Raw genomic sequence first — 20,818 nt, forward strand, 5'->3', positions numbered from 1 at the left:
TTTAACATCTAATTCAAACCGTGTCTATAGATAAAGGTGACAAACTTGATTAAAACGCAAAGAAAATTTGCCTTTTAAATTATTGAACATAAATATCAGTAGATGTAATGGTGTACTGTGGAAAATTGGAAAATGGTTTACTTACCGTATTTTTCGCTCCATAAGACGCACTTTTTTTTGTCCAAAAGGTGGGGGGAAATGTGTGTGCGACTTATGGAGCGAATCCCTATCGCCTGACACCAGGAACATGCAGTTTTGGGGCGCCGGGGGAGTAGTTTTTTTGTAGATTTAGCCCTGCTGCAGACAAGTAGAGCTAAATGTACAGTGGGAGCCGCTGCTCGTTTAATACAAGTGATCTGATTAGATCACTTGTATCAAATCGAGCTGCGGCGATCGTGTCCGGGCCCCCCCCCACTTGCAATGGTTTTCGGGGGCCCCCGCTCCTCTGGGGGACCCGTGACCACGGCATAGGAGCTCACTATAGAGCCCCTAGAGCAGATGAAGAACGTCCGTTCTTCGTCTGCTCTGTGTGATTACTGAGACCGTGGCGCTGTAATCACAGTGCCACCTGTCTCAGCTGTGACTAACTACAGCTGTCACAGAACCCCTGCGTCCTATGGTCCGGTGCGCCTTATAGAGCGCAAAATACAGTAACTGGTCATTTTCCTTTCCTGACACATATGCTTGGCGGCATACGAATGGGTTAACTCCTCCAGATAGGACAGACTACCAAAAAAATCAAGATATCTCCGCCATTCTAATATTCTAGCCAAACAAACAAAACAAATGAAAATGACAGGAAGGGAATCCTATGCTGCCATGCATATGTGTCAGGAAAGGAAAATTACCAGAAGTATACAATTTTCCGATTTCCTGACACAAGCATGGCAGCATACAAATGGAATGTAGCAAGCAAAACACAGGGTGGGTACTGTACTTAAAATGTATTCTCTCTGACAAGAATCTGAAATGACAATAGCTCTGCCAAAGCCCACTGTGGTAGGGGCTGCTGGATCGACTCTGTACTGTGCCAAGAAGGTGTTGTTGAACAACCAGGTTGCTGCCTTGCAGATTTCTTCAGGGGTGTTCCCTCTGGCTGCTGCTAAAGAAAACAAAGCTCATGTTGAATTTGCTTTAATACCTTGTGGAGGCTTTAAACCTCTAGGTGAATATACTGTATTGATGGTTTTGACCAGCCAGGATGCTATGTTCCTTGAAGTTGCAGCCTGCTCCTTGTGTGGTGCAATCGGGAGAATAAACAGGGTTTCTGTAGATCTGAATCCTGCCGTTTTGGTGATGTAGGTTTGAATGCTGTGTCCCACCAACATCTAGAGCATATTGCTGCTCTTCTGTCATATTCGGAAAGGTAGGTAAGACTATATCCTGATTCAAATGAAATGCTGTAATTACTTTGGGACAAAATGAAGGTAAAGTCCTAAGTACTACCCTATCTTGAAGAAAACATAAATTAGGTTCTTTATGTCCAAAAGCCTGTATCTCAGAGAAACGGCATAGGAGCTCACTATAGAGCCCCTAGAGCAGATGAAGAACGTCCGTTCTTCGTCTGCTCTGTGTGATTACTGAGACCGTGGCGCTGTAATCACAGTGCCACCTGTCTCAGCTGTGACTAACTACAGCTGTCACAGAACCCCTGCGTCCTATGGTCCGGTGCGCCTTATAGAGCGCAAAATACAGTAACTGGTCATTTTCCTTTCCTGACACATATGCTTGGCGGCATACGAATGGGTTAACTCCTCCAGATAGGACAGACTACCAAAAAAATCAAGATATCTCCGCCATTCTAATATTCTAGCCAAACAAACAAAACAAATGAAAATGACAGGAAGGGAATCCTATGCTGCCATGCATATGTGTCAGGAAAGGAAAATTACCAGAAGTATACAATTTTCCGATTTCCTGACACAAGCATGGCAGCATACAAATGGAATGTAGCAAGCAAAACACAGGGTGGGTACTGTACTTAAAATGTATTCTCTCTGACAAGAATCTGAAATGACAATAGCTCTGCCAAAGCCCACTGTGGTAGGGGCTGCTGGATCGACTCTGTACTGTGCCAAGAAGGTGTTGTTGAACAACCAGGTTGCTGCCTTGCAGATTTCTTCAGGGGTGTTCCCTCTGGCTGCTGCTAAAGAAAACAAAGCTCATGTTGAATTTGCTTTAATACCTTGTGGAGGCTTTAAACCTCTAGGTGAATATACTGTATTGATGGTTTTGACCAGCCAGGATGCTATGTTCCTTGAAGTTGCAGCCTGCTCCTTGTGTGGTGCAATCGGGAGAATAAACAGGGTTTCTGTAGATCTGAATCCTGCCGTTTTGGTGATGTAGGTTTGAATGCTGTGTCCCACCAACATCTAGAGCATATTGCTGCTCTTCTGTCATATTCGGAAAGGTAGGTAAGACTATATCCTGATTCAAATGAAATGCTGTAATTACTTTGGGACAAAATGAAGGTAAAGTCCTAAGTACTACCCTATCTTGAAGAAAACATAAATTAGGTTCTTTATGTCCAAAAGCCTGTATCTCAGAGACTCTCTGACCTGAAGTGATTGCTGTGAGAAAGACTGTTTTTAATGGTAAATTCCAAATGTTTGACTTTTCTACTGGATGATACGGGCGGAGGCCAACAAATCCAGGACAACATTGAGGTCCCAAGAAGTTGTCAAAGTCCTTCTAGCAGGTCTGATTTTCATGCAGGCTTTAATAAATTGTGATCTCATGGCTCGCTCCACCCAGTTGTAATGACAGATCAGCGTCCCCAAATGACCTGGGTGCGCTGATCTGTGATTAAACAATAACTGGGTGGAGTCGTCTGTGACGTCTTGGCCGGCTCCGCCCAGTTATTCATTGGCCAGGATCTGCTGGAAGGCTCTGGCAGGTGCCGGCCAATAGGAAACAATTGGGTGGAGCTAGCAGTGATGTCATCACTAGCTCTGCCCAATTGTTTTTATTTTGCTGCCATTGGTCAGATGTTTCATTATGTGGCAGAAGTCCATCTTGTGCAGTCAGGTCGGCGTGCGTAGTTTTAAAAACAAAATGTAAACATTCTTTAAAATTATATATTTTTTTAATTTTCCTATTTTTTTAAATTTCTTTACATAATTTTTCAACATTTTATTTTATTTTTTCATTCATTTAACTGGTTTTCTATTCTGCTCGCTACCTTGGAGGTACCGAGCAGAATAGCTAAGCCGGATGCCGCTCATCGGCATTCGGCTATTCACTTACTACCGTATGAGAATAGGGGCGAGCGGCAGCAAGTGAGCTGCCGAAGCTTCGGCTCACCTGATCCAGATGTATGGCTGATTTTAGCCGATGTATGGCTAAAGTGTGTATGTACAAGGCTGAAGTGAATAGCCAAACAGCATTCGGCTCACTTTGGCTCGGTTATTCACTTGGCCGCTTTCGGCAGCTAAGTGAATAACCCCCTAAGTCTGTTATTAGATTTATGGTGGTTTTGAAGAAATATGACACTGTGGTATTTATTAATAATGAATTATTATTATAACTGAGTGTCAGTTTAGATGGTGGATATATTACAGCATTTTAACAGTATGTAGAGTTGGGCATGTGTGAATACAGTATGTGCGCTTTGTGTATTTTTATAGACAGCATGTTCCAAAGACCCTATCTTCTTTTTCCCCTTCAATATAATTTTATCCGTTTCAGTCTGGCTTATTGTAGGGTCTATTAATCAACACCCAAGATTCCTACATTTTCTGATTAAATCCTAAGTGAAAGAAATGTGTTTATTTGAATCTTGGGTAAAAAGACTGATAACTGAACCCCTGCATCTGTCTTTCAGAAGTGGGACCCTCTTGGTCTTCTTCTCACCCAGAAGATAAAAGAAGGGGGGGACTTAGTAGTTTTAGTGGCAGCTCAGTTACTTGGAGAAATACAGGGCCATTTGGAGAAACATCAGATGTTGTTGCTATGCTACCTGTAAAAAAAAACAGAAGAAAGGAGATGTTACAAAACGTGAAATTAAGTTAAAAAAGAACAAAGAGTTAAAGTGTATGTCAAGGCAAAAAAACTAAACATATGGAGAGGAATTTATCAAAACTGGAGTACATAAAAATCTGGAGGAGATTGCCATGGCAACCATCAGCTTCTATCTTTCATTTTTAAAGCTTAAATTAACAAACTAAAGAGAGGTGCTGATCTGTTGCCATGGCCAACTTCCACTGGTTTTGTCTGCTCTAGTGTTGATAAATTCCCCCCACATAGTACATTTCAGCAATACATGCATATTTCTCCATGTTTATCCTTTTAGGCATGCTGCAATTAACAGAAAAATAACTGTTAATGTGCCAGAAATGTACTGAGATCCTACCTTCCTCTTTGACATGACAACACAGCTCTGAATTCCTAAGCTCATGATTTCAGCTCTACCTACTTAATGTCTGATGGATTGCAAAGGAAATAGACCTCTCCTCCCCACCCACCTCTATAACTGCTCTTTGTGTACAGGCAAAGAACACAGGAAGTTATCAGCTCACAAGATTTTTGACAAAAGCAATGGGTATGTTTCTACCTATTAAACAGATAATAAAACACTTCCAATTGTATATTTAGCAGACCACATACACTGTAAATATTATATAATGTGCAAAATAACACATTAATTGATGGAGTATAGTAGCAAAAAATGAAATATGTAGAATGCACCATAAGACGATTACATATGTGGAAGAAAACAAACATTAACAATGGTTTTAGAAGATAATATAACTAATGTGTGAATGTCTTGTGTGTTTTAATGCACCTTATCTGCATATTTTCACAACTGTGAATGAAGGATTTCACATATTTTAAAATCATAACACCTGACTTATTTTGGATGTTAACATGTTTGGTGTTATTTAGGTGATAGTTTAAGTTGAACATCAAATCACTAACATTTTGCAGTGTGGTTACCCTCCTTTTTTCAGGAGATAACACTGTCTGGTGTTATTTAAAATGCTGAGATGTGAAGTGATTGTGGTGTTATGTGATTTTGATAAAGTAAGCCATTTCATGTTTGTCTCCGGAACTACAAAGCTATACAGTGAAGAGAATGGGGAGATATGAAAGGTATCTGCAAAAGTGTGTGTATGATTTTATCATTATTTATATAAGCAGCGTAGTCTAATTGGGAGGTTCTAGTTCCCTTGAGATATGCTTAGGTGTTCCATGGTGACACAGCTTGAATTTATTGTGTAATTTGGTTGGTTGATTTGTGCTACAGGGTGAAATAGGTAGATCTTTTTCCAATCTGATGGGTATATTCGCTGGTTTATGAAGTGTGCCATTCACCCTGGGATATTATTGAGGGTATTTTAGGCATAAAGGTTTTCATTTTATTTTTTTCCCTCGCATTGCCTCAAATTTTATAGATTGGGAGTCAGTTGTTACCAAAGTAAGATGTTACCAAAGTAAGAACTGATTAACAAATTGAAGGGGAGTGATGAGATTTCAGTTACCGTATATACTCGAATATAAGCCGTCCCGAATATAGGCCAAGGTACCTAATTTAAAAAAAAAAATGGGAAAAAGTATTGACCCGAATATAAGCCGAGGGGGGCACTTTTCACCCAAAAAAATGGGCTGAAAATCTCGGCTTATACTCGAGTATATACGGTAAATATTAAACATAAGATGATGTAACCAAAAATCTGGTGGAATCTTTTTTTTTTTTAATATATAAAGGACAATATTTGTCCTTTCGGGATCAGCATACAAGTATTTCCACAAATGCCTGAAGTTTTTAAACATCTAGAAATTCAGATTCAACAGGTACAAACAGAGGTTTTGCAATACCAGGACCATCCTTTATAAAATTAATTGGTTGGGGATTTAAATAAATTCATAGAACATAAGAATAAAAATGTTTTTGAAAAACATTCTTGAAAAAAAACAAGACAAGCATAAGAGTAGGGAAGGAGGACTTATAAAAGGGGAACATTTGAATATTCTCACATGTTAATACCACTGCTGAGAAATACAAATGAGTTAGTTCATCCCAGAGCCCATTAAGGAAGATGAAAGAAATACATCACATAAAAAAAAGACTAAGAACACCATTCTCGATGCTCAGCCAGAGTTATAACACTATATACCAAACCTGCACTAATTGTGGGGTTAGGGGAGATGATATAGGTATCACAGGAACAACATTCAACATGTAGCATGATGAACACAGTCACAGGTGTAAATCCATCCCCGCTCCTCATCTGCACAACAATGTGTGGATCAGATATATCCAAGTCTACATTCAACACTCACTCAAAACAACTCACTCTAAGCATTTTTTTATACAGAAGACATTAGCTCCAGGAGGAAGGTAACTTGGTAATTAATTGTGCTTCAAGGAATCTTTCTGTACTTGAAATTGAGGTAATTATTAAAGTACTCACATTTTGTCCAGGAGCCAATATAGATACATTTGAAGCGATCAATGATGTACACCCAATTATAAAGACATTTTGCTACAATATGATGGTTCAATTAAAGATCGGTCTGATTTTAGTAGGGAGGATTAAAAGTGCCCCAAGACCTTAATGGAGTTATGGGATGAGGGCCACATCTTTTCTAAACAAACAGGAAGAGCATTACTCTAGAACAGCCTTTCTCAACCAGGGTGCCTCTAATTTTTCAGTGTCATGCCTTTCTATGGTGCAGGGGGGCTTCTGATGTAAAAGGACAACTATAATGTAAAAGGGGAACTCCTGATGTGAAGAGGGCCCCTGATGTGTAGGGGGTATTTATGATGTGAAGTGGAGCTTGTGAAGTAAATAAAGCACTCTGATGTGAAAGAGGGCTCCTAGTGTGATGGGGGGAGGGGACTCTGATATGAATGGAGGGGGTCCTTATGTAAACAGGGGTCTCTGAGAAAGGTGGGATTGTGATGTGAAAGGGGGAGTTTCTGATGTGAAGGGGGAACCCCTTTTTAGTGTTTTTGCCTGGGGTAACCTTTTTAAATCCATACCAAATGGGGATAAGGGTCTGGACTTCAGGGGCCACACATTGTTTTTTAAATTTTTCACTTTTTAGACTGGGGTGCCCCCCACAAAAAAAATAATAATTGAGAAACACTGCTCTAGAACAGGATAAATTTAGAAGGAGATCAAATAATTTTCCCACATTGTCATTAAATGTTAACATTTCCACATTTCTCACCAGTGTAGTGAAGGATCTCAGTCAAATGAATGTCGCAGATCCTGATAGGTACCATCTTAGCCCTGAACAACAGGAGGCTTCAGATCAGTTATCTTGTTACACAGACAGCACAAATTAAACCAGCTGACAAGGGTGGAAATGTAGTCATAAAGTATATGTTCTGTATGTGCTGATAACATTCTGTGTAAAAAGGAATTGTACAGAATGGTACAAACAATTTTCCAGGTATATGCACAAAACAACATAAAAAAGAATTGTTTGATTTGATTGGAAACAATTTCATGAACCAAAGCCAAAGAAATCAATACATTTTACAGGTCAATTGTCCCGTCAACTAAAGTACATAAATCATTAACAAATCCTCCTGGAAGGCATTTCATTTCAGGCCAAGAGTCTCTTACAAGTTAGTGAATATATTGAATCTTTTTTTACAACATGTGGAGACATTTTTCTTTTTATATATTTATACACATATAGATCCGCGCTTCTCCTGTGAACACCAATCTTAATTGATCCAAACTAAAATATAAACAGCTGCATTGCATTTCAGTGATCCACTGTTTTCAACTACGTATTCATTTATACTGCACTGTGAACCCGTGCTCCGAAGAATATTTAACATGTCCTAGTAAACAGTATACAGGTGAAACTCGAAAAATTAGAATATCGTGCAAAAGTTAATTTATTTCACTAATGCAACTTAAGAGGTGAAACTAATATATGAGATAGACTCATTACATGCAAAGCAAGATAGTTCAAGCCGTGATTTGTCAAAATTGTGATGATTATGGCTTACAGCTCATGAAAACCCCAAATCCACAATCTCAGAAAATTTTTGGCAGTGTGGGAAGGTGCCAAGTCCTGCTGGAAAATGAAGTCAGCATCCCCATAGAGATCGTCTGCGGAAGAAAGCATGAAGTGCTCCAAAATCTCCTGGTAGACGGCTAAGTTGCATTAGTGAAAAAATTGAACTTTTGCACGATATTCTAATTTTTCGAGTTTCACCTGTATAATTTTACAAACAAAATGCAATACATTTAATAATCAAAACTACTACTCTCATTAGTACCCTGGTAATTGTGAAACTAAAATCGTTTGCACAAGATCCAGTCCTTCTATTATAAATGTATTTGTGAAACAACAGGGGTATTTGGATATTCATATATGGTACATAGAACTTTGTGCCCAAGAGGACCCCATATGACATTCCTCATCTCTGATGTATAAGGCCTTGATTTATCCAGAAGAGGGATTTACTCTCACCTTCCTTGGGAAATGGGAATATTTTCCTCATGCAGGAACAAAAGTGTGATGACATTTATTTTACACACTATGCTTCCATTTCTAGCAGAATACAGGAAAATAGGTATAAGTTCATATCCTGTTGGTATAGAGTGGCCACAGATTTACATAAAATGTTTCCTCAGACTTCCAGGAATTGTTGGAGATGTGGGGAGGGAGTGGGCGATTTGTTACATATTTTCTGGTCCTGCCCAGGGATTCGCCACTTCTGGACTGAGGTGGGGAACCTTATCAAGAAGCTTACGGGGGTTGACTTCCTGGAAAATCCGGCTGTCTGTCTTCTACATGTATCCAGTCTATCCAGGAAGAGCAACCTGCCCCGCCTTTGACATTGTGGTACTCGAAGATCGTGGAGATAGAACAGATGGAAAAGCTCACTTTTTTAAAAAAATTGCTACAATTGCAAAGTCTTTGGATTTACTGCCTTAATGCAATACATTACCCTGGTACCAATGATGCATTTTGCTTGTTTAAAAAAATAAATAAATTTGTTGTCCACAAGACATATATTAACATTGGAACAATTTATAAATTATTTTGTAAATATAGTTTGATTGAAAGGAGAATTATGGGGTGAGTGAAAAAGACATATCCCCATAATTCAAGTTGACCGGTGACACTAAAGATGTCACAGGCCGGTCCTATTGATCGTGAAGACGCATACCGCTGATTGATTCTCTCCCTGCAGAGAGCGGTGACCGTCAGTCTCCACTCGCCCCCACTCTCCGTTTCTTTAGCGCTGACTGGAGGAACGGATGGGGGAGGGCACTGCTGGCTCTGCTACTAGAGAGCCAGCTGTTAATCAGCCTGCGGGGTGGATCTCGACAGTATTGTCAGGGTCCGTCCCGGCTGCGGCTCTGCGCTCTCAGCATATAGCGTGCAATAGTTTTGGGTCACTGGAGGACATTAGTATATGTCCTCCTGTGACCCTGAAGAGAACGATTGCCAAAAAAGGGTTAGGCCATAGTTCTCCTTTAAATTATGATTAGTAATAGATATGTATTTAATCATATTACAGTAGTCCCTTCTGGGCAGAGGCAAATTCTTTAGGTACACAACTGGTTCAATTAGTTGGAGTTGTCCGATAACACCTGAAATGATCCAACATTGTTTAATTAGATATCTGGTATGGTTTTTATAGCCATCTTTACTTGCTGTGAGATCCTTAATTGAATGCACTCGTCTGCCGCACAAAACAGTTGTGCCTCAAGGTGAAATAGTCTCATGGGTATATCCCTCTGGATGAGTAATTATTAAACAGTTGCTCGCTATGTTGAAGAGATGAGATTTACGTTGGACACGTTAACACAAAGGGCAGGCTGGAAAAAAACCTCAATTGCAGAAGGTTTATGCAGGCATTTTACACTATTGATATATAAATGCCATAATCTGCAACAGATGAAAACCTCACCTGCTGTCACATTAGCTTTATGATGGCAATTGCCCAGTTAGATAAGAGTAGTATGCAACTCAGTTCATTCAAGCACCTCCACCTGATTTGGGGGGAAAAGGTAGCAGATCAGTATTTCAAATCTACTGTAAACCCAAGAACAAAAATGTGCCATATTGCTGCTTACCAGTTCTTATATGTGGTGGTGTAATTAGCTGTCTTTTTTTTAAAGACTTTTTTTGCGATTTTTCACGTGGTGATTCTGCCAGTAACACACTTCGTGTCCTAAAATGACATTTCTCACTCATTGTACTGTATCTATAGAGAAGCGACATTGTCATCCAAGGACATGGCGTGTGTTAGGACTACAGAATACATCCTTGTTTCCATAACATAGGGGGAATTGTTTTGTGGTCCACAGAAAACTGGGCAGGGCTGATAACACTGCTTGAGGCCTCACCAGTTTTCCAGCAAATCAACAGGTATTTTTCTATACTTGCATTTTAAAGACACAAAACACTGAGAAATGTGCATGCACTAGAGAGATGTAGTAATTATGATTTTTTTTTTCTTATGGTGTCCAGATATGCTGCACACTTTGCAGTCATATGTTTGTTATGCATTTCCATTCACACAGCATAAAATTTTTTTTTTTTTTAAGAATAATATATTTCTTAGCTATTAGATGTTTTGTTACAGCAGACAAGACTGGCGATTCCAGGTTTTTCTTAGCACCTTCACAGAGGTTCTGCAGAGCATGAGAACAGATACAGATTTAAAAGGAAGAGCAGCAAAGAGAAGGGAAACAACCATGGATTACAGTAAGGCACACATTACAGTATTGTTTTATGTTAAAAAATCTGAGGGTTTAATGTCACTTTAAGTGGCATATTTGTGCTAGTAGATTATGGACACAGCATTGGAGGGGGGTGTAAGGAACACCTCAATATTTAATCTCAATAGCAAAGTTTACCATTGAAGGGGTGCTTTAAAAAATGAGAAAAGGAAACGGACACAAGATATACATGCAATGTAATCTGTCTCATTTTCCGTTTCTTCTTTCTCTTCATATTTGTCATTTGTCTCATGGACATCTAAAAACGAAAGGTTTGCAGGGATTGAAACAAGCTATTCTACCCGTTCACAGGTCAGTTTGTTTCTTGATTTGGTATGAATATTACCAAACATAGTCGATTCTTTCACATGCAGCAGAAGATGCAGGAGTCTGCAGGAAGCGAGATGCAAGAGGTGTCAGAGGTTGTGTTGTGCAGAGACCTTGCCACCGTGTTGCAGTAGGGATATGTTTTTGCAGAAACATTATGCTGTGATGGGGAAGAACATTAAATGAGAAATGTTTAGATAAAAGTTATAAAGATAAACTAATTTGTCACACAAATTTAACCTCTTACCTGTCAATTAAGAGAATTTGAGAATTGTATTCTCCATACAGTGCACTTCAAATTGTATTGCAGGATTTGCTTGTCTTCAGCTGAGAGAGCCTGCAATAACTTGAGACTTTACATAAAGTCTTTCATAGACTTTAGAGTTTGAATAACATGTCAGTTTGAATTCCACGTCGTAGACATTTTATTTACCATTGTAAAAGAAATATTCCATTCCCCTCACCCCTAGGTTTGGGGCAGGGAGCAGTATAGTGAAGTTCTGCAACATTCTATCCTCTGAGAGGAGGTTATATATCAGTAGTTCCAATGCTCTATACCCAATCTTAGGTTGTGGAGTCTTTGTAAATATAACACAGTGTTCAGATGCCAAGTGAGGTTTTACTTTGTATGCATAGATATTACTATCCTTCATAATATGTAGTTTCTAGAATCCACCTGGGCGATTGCCAACACTAGGATCCCATGAGAAATTCTCACCCCTGGAATAATGTGTATTATATTAACTAATTTTATGTGCATTTTTTACTGGAAGCATCTTCTAGTCATTTTCCTAGCACTTCAGGTACCAATAATAAAGGAAATATGGGAGTTGTTGTTTACTGGCCCCTCCTACTGAAAATGCAAGTTGCCCATCAGTCATAGTGATCTAATGGCTTCAATAATCTCAGTAGCTCAGAATGAGTATGCGGATCAGGCGTTCTGCCTTTACTTAGACTTCACTTGCTCTGTGCTTTGCTCAGGTCAGCGGCTCATAAAGACTTGAGACAAGCTTGGCAACTAAAATATTTAGAAGGTAGTCAGCTATGACATTCTACATATTGGTAATATCCTTTGGGTAGCAGCACAGTACAAAAGTGTCCTTATGGTGATAGACACTTTTTGACAGATGGCCCCTTATCAATTACTAATGAAGAGCAAAGTGTCACCAACACATCCCAAATGTTTAATGAAAACTGCCTGCTTATTTATGCATCAGCTGGAAATGTTATCCATGGTTTCAGAGCTGTGCACAGTTCCTTCATTAAAAATGGCAAATCTGAACAAAAAAACAAAAACAGAAGTATTTATAGACAAAATAACAAATTGTGCCAAAGAAGATGGAATTTGAAATCATGTCCAACACAGAAATTGGCTCGGAAGGTTGAGGAGAGAAACGCAAGCTGCCATTACTGACCACTTTCCACAAATACTTGCTGTCTCACATTTGTCTCCGGACACCCTCAGGTCAATCCTTCTCATTGGAGGAACTGTTCAGCCAGACCGAATTTCCTGTTTCATCACTGTTTACCCACTAGACAAGGTTTGGCGTCTTCCCATCCCTCCTCAATAGGCATAAACACGCACATGGAGATGATGCAAACTTGCATGTTTATAGAAGTATGCACAAAATCAGAAACATTGTGGGGGTTTTTTTTTTAAGAGGCATATAAATCATAAAATACAAGGTCCCTTTTCTCATTGTGATCCCCTTACAAGTACATAATGCCCTCCACTGCCACAAACCGTTCGTCACAATATAGTACAGTTAGTCCAAGTACACAACACGTTTCCAAACGTCAGAGTGGGGGATTTATCAAAACTGGAGCAGACAAAAACTGGAGCAGCTGTGCATGGAAACCAATCAGCTTCTCTTTCATTTTCAAATCTTAACTGAACAAACTGAAGAGAGAAGCTGACTGGTTGCCATACACAGCTGCTCCAGTTTTTGTCTGTTCCAGTTTTGCCCAATCCACTCAGAATCTTGTATGCGTGACAACTTGTGGCAGATGACGTTCCCAACGTGCTTCGCAAAATGCTTCAGGTAATCAAGGGAAAATGCAAGGCACAAAGAATACAGTGCTGCATGCAAGACTCATCTTTTGATGTGTTTGGGGCCTTCACAGAGAGCAATCTGTATTGACTAGCAGATTGTCATGGCTCTCTGCTTTTGTGCGCCTCCCTGTGGTCTCGCCAAGTTCCGGCAGGAAGGGGAGGTGTTTCCCCCCTTTTATGTTGGCTAGTCCCCCTGTGTTGTGTGTGCCACACATTTGCCCTTGATCCCCTGAAGAAGCATTTTGCGAAATGAGTTGGAAACACCAGTTGCCACAACTTAATCATCAAGCATACAAGATTCTTACGTTTGGAAACATGTTGTGCGATTGGACTAACTGTACTATGCTACGACTTACAGTTAATGTGGCAGTGAAGGGCATTACTTAATTAGAAGGTGAAAACAATGAGAAAAGGGACCTTATATTTTAGGATTATGATGTATTGTTTTAACTTATGGTCAAAATAGAAAGTATTTTTGTGATTGATTGATTAAAAAAAAAAAAAAAAGAAGTATAGGTCGCTAACAAAATCCCAATGTTTCTGATCTTACGCCAATTTCTATGGTATTGGGGGATGAGGCACATTGATTGCCTATCTAGAGACCCTTAAGGTTAGAGTTGCTTGTGTTCATAGAAATATGTTTTAGTTGGACCCATAAAGTACTTTATGTTGAAGAGGAGCAGCTCCTTGGGTCCAGTTGTGTGAGCAATCAATCCTTGTTGGGGGGTTGTACATTTTTTTTTTAAAGCTTACTGGAGTTCAAATAAAAATCGTAACCCTTGCAGGGGGCTGCCCCAACACTGCAAGGGTTAAGTGCTTGTTTTGTCTAGGAAACTAAAACAGTTATACTGGCCCAAGCCTCACAGTCAGCTGGGCTCCTAGACTGGTCCCTGCAGCCTGCACCTTCCTTCGTTCCAGCGATGGAATGTCCCTCAGCAACCTCACGTCCTAATCACTGTACATGACATGACTCCCTGGACCTTAAACCGCTGGAGCAGAGGAGGTGCAGGCTGCTGGGACTGGTCTAGGAGGCAGTCAGCTTGGAGGTTTGGGTAAGTTTAACTCTTATTTCAGTTCTTTACACAAAACGAGCCCTTGTTGGGAGCTACCCCCACACTGCAAGGGTTCAGATTTTATTTGCCCGGAGTTCTTCTTTAAAGCTGAACTCCAGTAAGCTTTAAAACATTTACAAGGCTCCCCCGGTTGTTACGCCACTGTTGCCCACAGCCCAGACATCTACCAATTGTCATCCTGATTAACTTTTTGCCTAACTTAAACCTTAACCTTCAACACAAAGTTACAAACCCAATTGATGCATGGTAATGGGAGGTTTGGCAAATAAACTGGTGAAATGTTACCTATTAAACCTTGTAACAGAAGATACTCATTTTAGAAGTAGCGGTCAATTAACTTGTTTGGATGTACAATTATCAGCCATCAACTTGGTCAGTTCTTCCGACAGGAGCATCTTCCAAATAACAGACATAAAATATATATTTTTTTCAATCAAGTCTATTTATTCAAGTTTGTAGAAATAAAAAAAAGAAATCTTTTTATGTCTTTGCACAATACTTTTTATTTTTTTGCAATTTTTTTTAGTAAAAATTTCAAAAGTGAACAAAAAATACTGTATAAAACACAGTGGACATTAAATTGACAGTAGTATTAGATTACATTTTTGTTGCTCTTCTGCATCACTTACATCTTCACTTGCTGTGGAGAGGTTCAGTGCATTTCTCCGTTCAAACATTGCATTTTAAAAAAAAAAAAGAAAAAAAAAAAAAAGCTACAAAATCCCACCATTTCCAAAATTAACACCCTTTTATCCACTTGCCTCATTCCAACAAAAAGAATGCATTCAAATGATCTGAAAACTACACTAGAACTTTTTTTTTTTTTTTTAAGGATTTCATAATTCTTTATAGTCTCCTATCTACTAGACTGGGCTTTCATTTACAAAATTGGTGTCTAAAGCCTTGTACAAAAAGATGTGTTTTCTATTTTGAAAAAAATCACCACACACTGTACAATTTTACAAGGAAGAGATGTGTGTCTTTTTCCCCCACTTTTTTTTTATACCTTGCTGGCGTGTCATGACGAAAATGGATGTGTAAACTTTTTTTTTTTTTTTACTTCAGCAAAGACTATGCAAGCCAGAAAAAGAATGCTATGCAAGTCCTACTGACAATACAGGCATTTATAGACAACACAAATAAGGGAATATAACCCAGAGGTACATAAAAACGCTGTATGCATTTTTTGCCAATGCCACAGAAATAGATGTCCTTGGAAGTAGTTGGAAAGAAATCAAAGGCTTTTGGTAATGCCCATATATTTACATGCACAGGTCAGGGATGCATGAAAGAAATATGAAAATCTCCTTTTTACGAATATCCGCACTTCCGACATAGGCAGAACTGGGAAGCCAAATTTGCTAGCCCCCCCTAGCAGCAATGGATAAATGCATCAATCATAAGAAAGTTACCTTTAGAAGTCTGTTGCTCATTGGCCATTGACTGACCATCTTCATGTCTTTATTTTTATCGCTCAAAGTAATGGTAGGATAATCAAGATTTCACTTTGTTGTGCATTATCTCTCCTATTATAGTAGGTGAAAGAAGTAGGTGTAAGGAAACTAGTTGGATGGCTAACATTCATAGAAAAGGTTTTTTTTTGATCAACACACACACTTAAACCTTCCAGTTACTTAGGAACACATGAGCTGAATAAAAACATGAAGTAAAAAAATGAAATTCACACAATAAGGAATCTTGACGTCTAGAGTGGTTTTAGATTATGATACATTTGTAGTTAGCCAGGAGAACATTCAAGTCTCATAGAGAAAGCCGCTTGTTGTAGAAATAAAAAAAAGGATGACATGAGCACTCTAATCAACTCTGATCCTAAGAAGCCTAGCAAGGAAAATGAATATTTTCCTTTCCTTGTTAAACAAAATGGAAAAAAAAATATTTATATATATTTATAGATATATATAGTAAGTCGCCTTTATACACATCAAATCCTTTGTTATCCTGAGTATGTCACTTAAACAGTAATGTCTTCATTAACAGTGGAAAAAATTATAATACAAAGTAACGTATCCATATTGCAATTTGTTTTTACAATTGCACATAGACATATGCTTGTACATTAGAAATAAACGTCTGCATATAACAAAGTATGTACATTGGCAAGAGATGTTCTCCAATGCTGAGGTGGTCTCTGTCTTCCTAGCCTTGGTTGGCAGTTTTATATTAAGAAAAAAAAATAGACTTTGTTGCTCAGCAATTAATAAAAGTTTTGCTGGAAGGAAACAAAAAACGTAAAGAATGAAGGGGGCATAAAAACAAGAATTAATGATATTCTAATACTTTATGCCTTCAGGGAAGTTAAAAAAATTTAAAATTCTGGTTATTTTTCAACAGGAGCTTGTTAAAGAGTGTTAAAAAGTTAGAGCTCCCCCTCCAGTGTGTACAACAGCACGGTCCCATTTTCCTCCTCATGTCAAAATCCATTTCTTGGTTGCTAACAAGAGGAAATAGTGACTGTAGGTATTTCTTTGGAGTGAATCTTTCCCATGGTAGGCACTAGGAAGAACCAAAAGGCAAAATAAAAAGCTGTAGTTAACGTCTCATGTGTCCCATCTGGTAACTTTCTCGTGGTCTCTGGCGTGGAGGTTGCTGGGTTGTTTGTGGTGGTCTCCTCCTCTTCAATGTGCCTGTAGCAATAAAAGAAGCTTTACTATGCAGCATACATAGCTGTCTGTACATTGAAAATGAAAATAAAAGACATCCATTTTACTAAGGAGTAATAAGAATTTACAGAGCAGTCAATTGGATCATATGGGTATATGGGACAAAGAACAGGATGGATGGACAAAACAGGCCTGAAGCTGATAATGCAGTGCCTTCTGAAAGTATGCACCCCTCTTGTTTTACCTGTTTTATTGCATTACATCCTGAAGTTAAAATAGAGTTTTGGGGGGTCTGTACCATATCATGTACATGTGATGTACACAACAGGTCTACCACTTTGAAGGTGCTAAACAATTTTAATTGTGCCACAAAGAATTAGGACAAAAAACAAAAACAAATCTAAGTGTGCATATTCATTCGCCCCCTTTCCCCTCGGTAGTAAATACTTAGTGAATTCATTTTACTCTTATTCATGTCTTTTGAAAGTTATTTTCTACTCTTTTGGTGACATCACAAGGATATGCGGAGTTGTGTGGTGAGATTACAATGGAATGCCTGCTGATGTCAACATTCATGGGGGCAATTTAAGTCTGCTGCTGGAAAAAACAATAATTTACTTGACAGCAAAAGTCTGCTGCAACATTGTAGAACTGAAGCCAATTTTAGAGAGTTCTGGTAAAGCAATACCACTAAAAAGGCATTCATTGAGCTCTCCTGCAACATTATGCACACTCATAACTTCACTTTGCGGAGCATGATTGGACACACGTGCACTGTAACGTTGAGAGATTTTCAATGGTCGATATAGGCTAAACACCAAGTGGAAAACAGATCAGGTAATTCATAAGACAATTATTCATCTGTACTACCAAATAGTAGATTCGCAAAATCAAAAGGAGCAAAGAAAATCATCACTCAACTGGCCATATTCCATAAAATGTTGGTCAAAAAAGCAAGCACAAAACCAATCGCCAACATAAAAGGAACGTGTGCCTCTGCGCAGCTCCCTAAAACACAGAAACCTTGTCACATGTCACTTAAAACAAGCTGCTAGTAAGGTTCAGCAGGTTTAACACGCTTAGGTAGTGCTGAAGCCTACTATAGCCTGCTATCAGCTTGTTTAAAGTAAAAGCCAGCACTCCCATTAAGATCTATGTTTAACTTCCCCACACCGCAGCTGCATAATGCTTTAAAGGAGCTGCTCAAAGCTTTTCAAAAGCTTTGGAAAACCTTGAAGTACAAGCTGCTTTTATACAAGCTGAAACTTGCGTGACAAAGTCCAAATGGTCGTCATTTACCTAGCCTTAGAAGCAGGATGTTGGAGGTGCTCTGCAGAAATCTCCAATGCCAGCTTATTAGGGGAAAAAACAATTTGGATTGGTATACCTTCACTCAGCAATGTCTCTATACACAATACATAGTCACCCAATACAGCTATTTTCTGATTGTCTGTGGGTGCTTGTGGACACTATAGACTCCCATTACTAATCTATTAGTTGAGAACTCCCTTAAGTTTTTTGGCTGTCAACAAAATAACCTTAATACAAGCCTTAAATGCAAAATCAAAAAATACATTTAACCACAAGTAGAAATATGTAATTCACTAGCAGAAATCTATTATTACATACCTGGAAGAGGTTTGGGTGGTGGCAATTTGGGATTGCTGCTCGGTGTATGTACGCTGCAAATCTTGATGAACCCAGCCATCAACATGATCAGTGCTATTCCCATTAACAATACAGCCCACCAGTGAGCCTAGAAAACAGAGCACTGAATTAGGAACTTTAACAGAATTTTTTAATTTGAAAGCAATGCAAAGTACTGTGTGTGTGGTGTATGTATATGTATATGTATATGTATATATATATATATATATTTCAATTTAGGCAACCTTTAACAAACCTGGATAATGTAAACCAAAACATTAAGGAATAAAACGCAAAACTGCATGTCAAATATCATGGAGCAGTGATAAAAAGAAAATACTGAAATTATGCACAAGGTTTACTAAAACAAATAGAAATGCAGAGCCTTCATGATGGTTAGTGAGGCCACACATCACATACAAGGAGCAAGGCAAGGAAAGAGTGGACTTTTAAATAAAAAGTCTGTTTGCCTATAAATTCAGCTGTCTTATCTCTGAATCTAAGGTTTTTTTTAAAATGCATTTTTTTTAATGGCAGGGACCCTATGCTTATGCATTTTCTTTACATTAGGATTACAGTAAGGAATATTATAGCTTAAGAAATGTGAGATGGGTTAAGCACGTCCATACAATCCAGGGGAATAAAATAAAAAAAACCTGCTTAAAGCAGGTGAAATGGAGGCTAGGAGGTGGTCAACTGCAGGTTGAATGCACCAGTCATATTATACATGATCTTGCAAGCATCTCAAACTTATGTCAATCTGATGCCACCAACACACATCCAAAAGTCCTTCAACACAGGCACTAATGGGATAATTGCATACAGCTCAGAAGAAAGAGCTGGGATGACAACCTGTGACCTTGCTACAATTACAATAAGGATCAGAGCAAAAACATTTTTATATTAACCAATTAGCTTGTCAACGCTCTATGTTCATTTGCTTCCTGAGGAGTTAAAATGGCACCTAAATCATGGCCACATTCTTGACACAATGTACTGTATTTGCTTCTTGCCCGGGGCCTGAGCTTTAGGTGCATCTTACGGTGGCATCTATAATGGAAGCAACATTTAACTATCTGAGTCCTGTCCCTTCACAAAGCAGTGCCAAGAAGCATGCATCTGTGTCACGCTCAAAACAGTGCTCCAGTTACTGATCCATTTCTTTGATTAATGTTGAAAATACCAAACTTCCTTTAAAACCACATTCCGTCTTGGATTTATCTGGACCAGTTGGGTGTCGTACCTTACAGGGAGGCGAGAGGCAACAGGATTAAAACACTGGCACTCATTGATTACATGAAAAGGCATCACCACCCGTTTTGCCTTTTCTCTTAGTTGTTGTAAGGGAACTGACCGTCTCAACTGGAAATTGCTTGCTGCCATCCACTCCCAGATAGGTATCCCACTTCCACAGTTTTGATAAACCCCACCCCCCCCCTTAGGACTCCCCCACTGCACAGATAAGGGTTAGCGATATTTTATTAGGACCCATACATCCTTGCCATGGAGAGGTATCTGGCCATTGTTATCCGCAACAATCCTATCAAAAGGGATGTCAATTAATCAATATGACCATAATCTTTTTGCAGACAACCTATTGCTTTGCAAGTCAAATCCTAAGACCGCATAACCTGCTCTAAAGCAATAATTTAGTCTCCTTAGCAATTTTGAAGTGAACATACATTTTAAAAAAAGCCCTGAATGTACCACTTTCAGATACAAAGAAGTCCCATATATCCCAAGCCTTTCCATTCTCCTGGCAATCCTCAGTGATTACATATCTGGGATCATACCTTCAAGCCTGCCTAGAGCAACTTTTTGATCTGAACTACAAACCCCCTTGATGTGTAACTCACTAAAACTGAAGGACTTGTCCAAACACACATATACCTGGTTTGGTTGGATGGCACTCTACAAAACAATTTTGATAAAATCAGAACTGGGCAGTGCAGGCCTCCCACAGGTAGAGCATTACTACAAAGCTACCAAACATAAAAGGCTGATGGAATGGATCCACAATGCCCCCCACAAACTATGGGTCCAACTGTAAACTTTAGCTAATGCATCAAACTCCACAAGTAGCCATACTCTTTATGCTCCCTTGGTCCTTCCCCACTACAAAGAAGGGACTCCTTTGTTTCTTCCTACTAGCAGCAACAGTAGTCATCCCCTCTGGGGATGATTAATCCTGATCGGTCGATTACCTCTACCCTTATAAGGTGACCGCAAAGTTGGCACACCAATAGTTCGCTGGAAGTTATAATAAGGGCTAACAATATGGTTGAGTGGATTGTACATTTTTTTCTAGCTCGGAGCCGAATACATTGTTCCTCTCTCTCCCCCCTGCCTTTTTTTTCCACCCTGTATTGTCTTGATTATATTGTAAAGTACAAT

General features: G+C 39.1%; 1 protein-coding gene across 1 annotated transcript in view; it reads right to left on the bottom strand.

Annotated features, from left to right (window-relative positions):
- Nucleotides 1-14,969: 14,969 nt before the first annotated feature.
- ADAM10 (ADAM metallopeptidase domain 10) overlaps nucleotides 14,970-20,818 on the bottom strand; it is a 161,328-nt gene continuing 155,479 nt past the window's right edge. The window contains exons 15-16 of the mRNA XM_018559924.1: nucleotides 18,407-18,533; nucleotides 14,970-16,801 (exon numbers count right to left, since the gene is read on the bottom strand). Of these exons, the coding sequence (XP_018415426.1) occupies nucleotides 16,707-16,801; nucleotides 18,407-18,533 (222 nt within the window). The 3' untranslated portion in view covers nucleotides 14,970-16,706. The remainder of the gene's footprint in view (nucleotides 16,802-18,406; nucleotides 18,534-20,818) is intronic.

This window comes from Nanorana parkeri, unplaced genomic scaffold, assembly GCF_000935625.1.
Source record: "Nanorana parkeri isolate BGI_ZX_2015 unplaced genomic scaffold, ASM93562v1 scaffold422, whole genome shotgun sequence".
NCBI lineage: Eukaryota > Metazoa > Chordata > Amphibia > Anura > Dicroglossidae > Nanorana > Nanorana parkeri.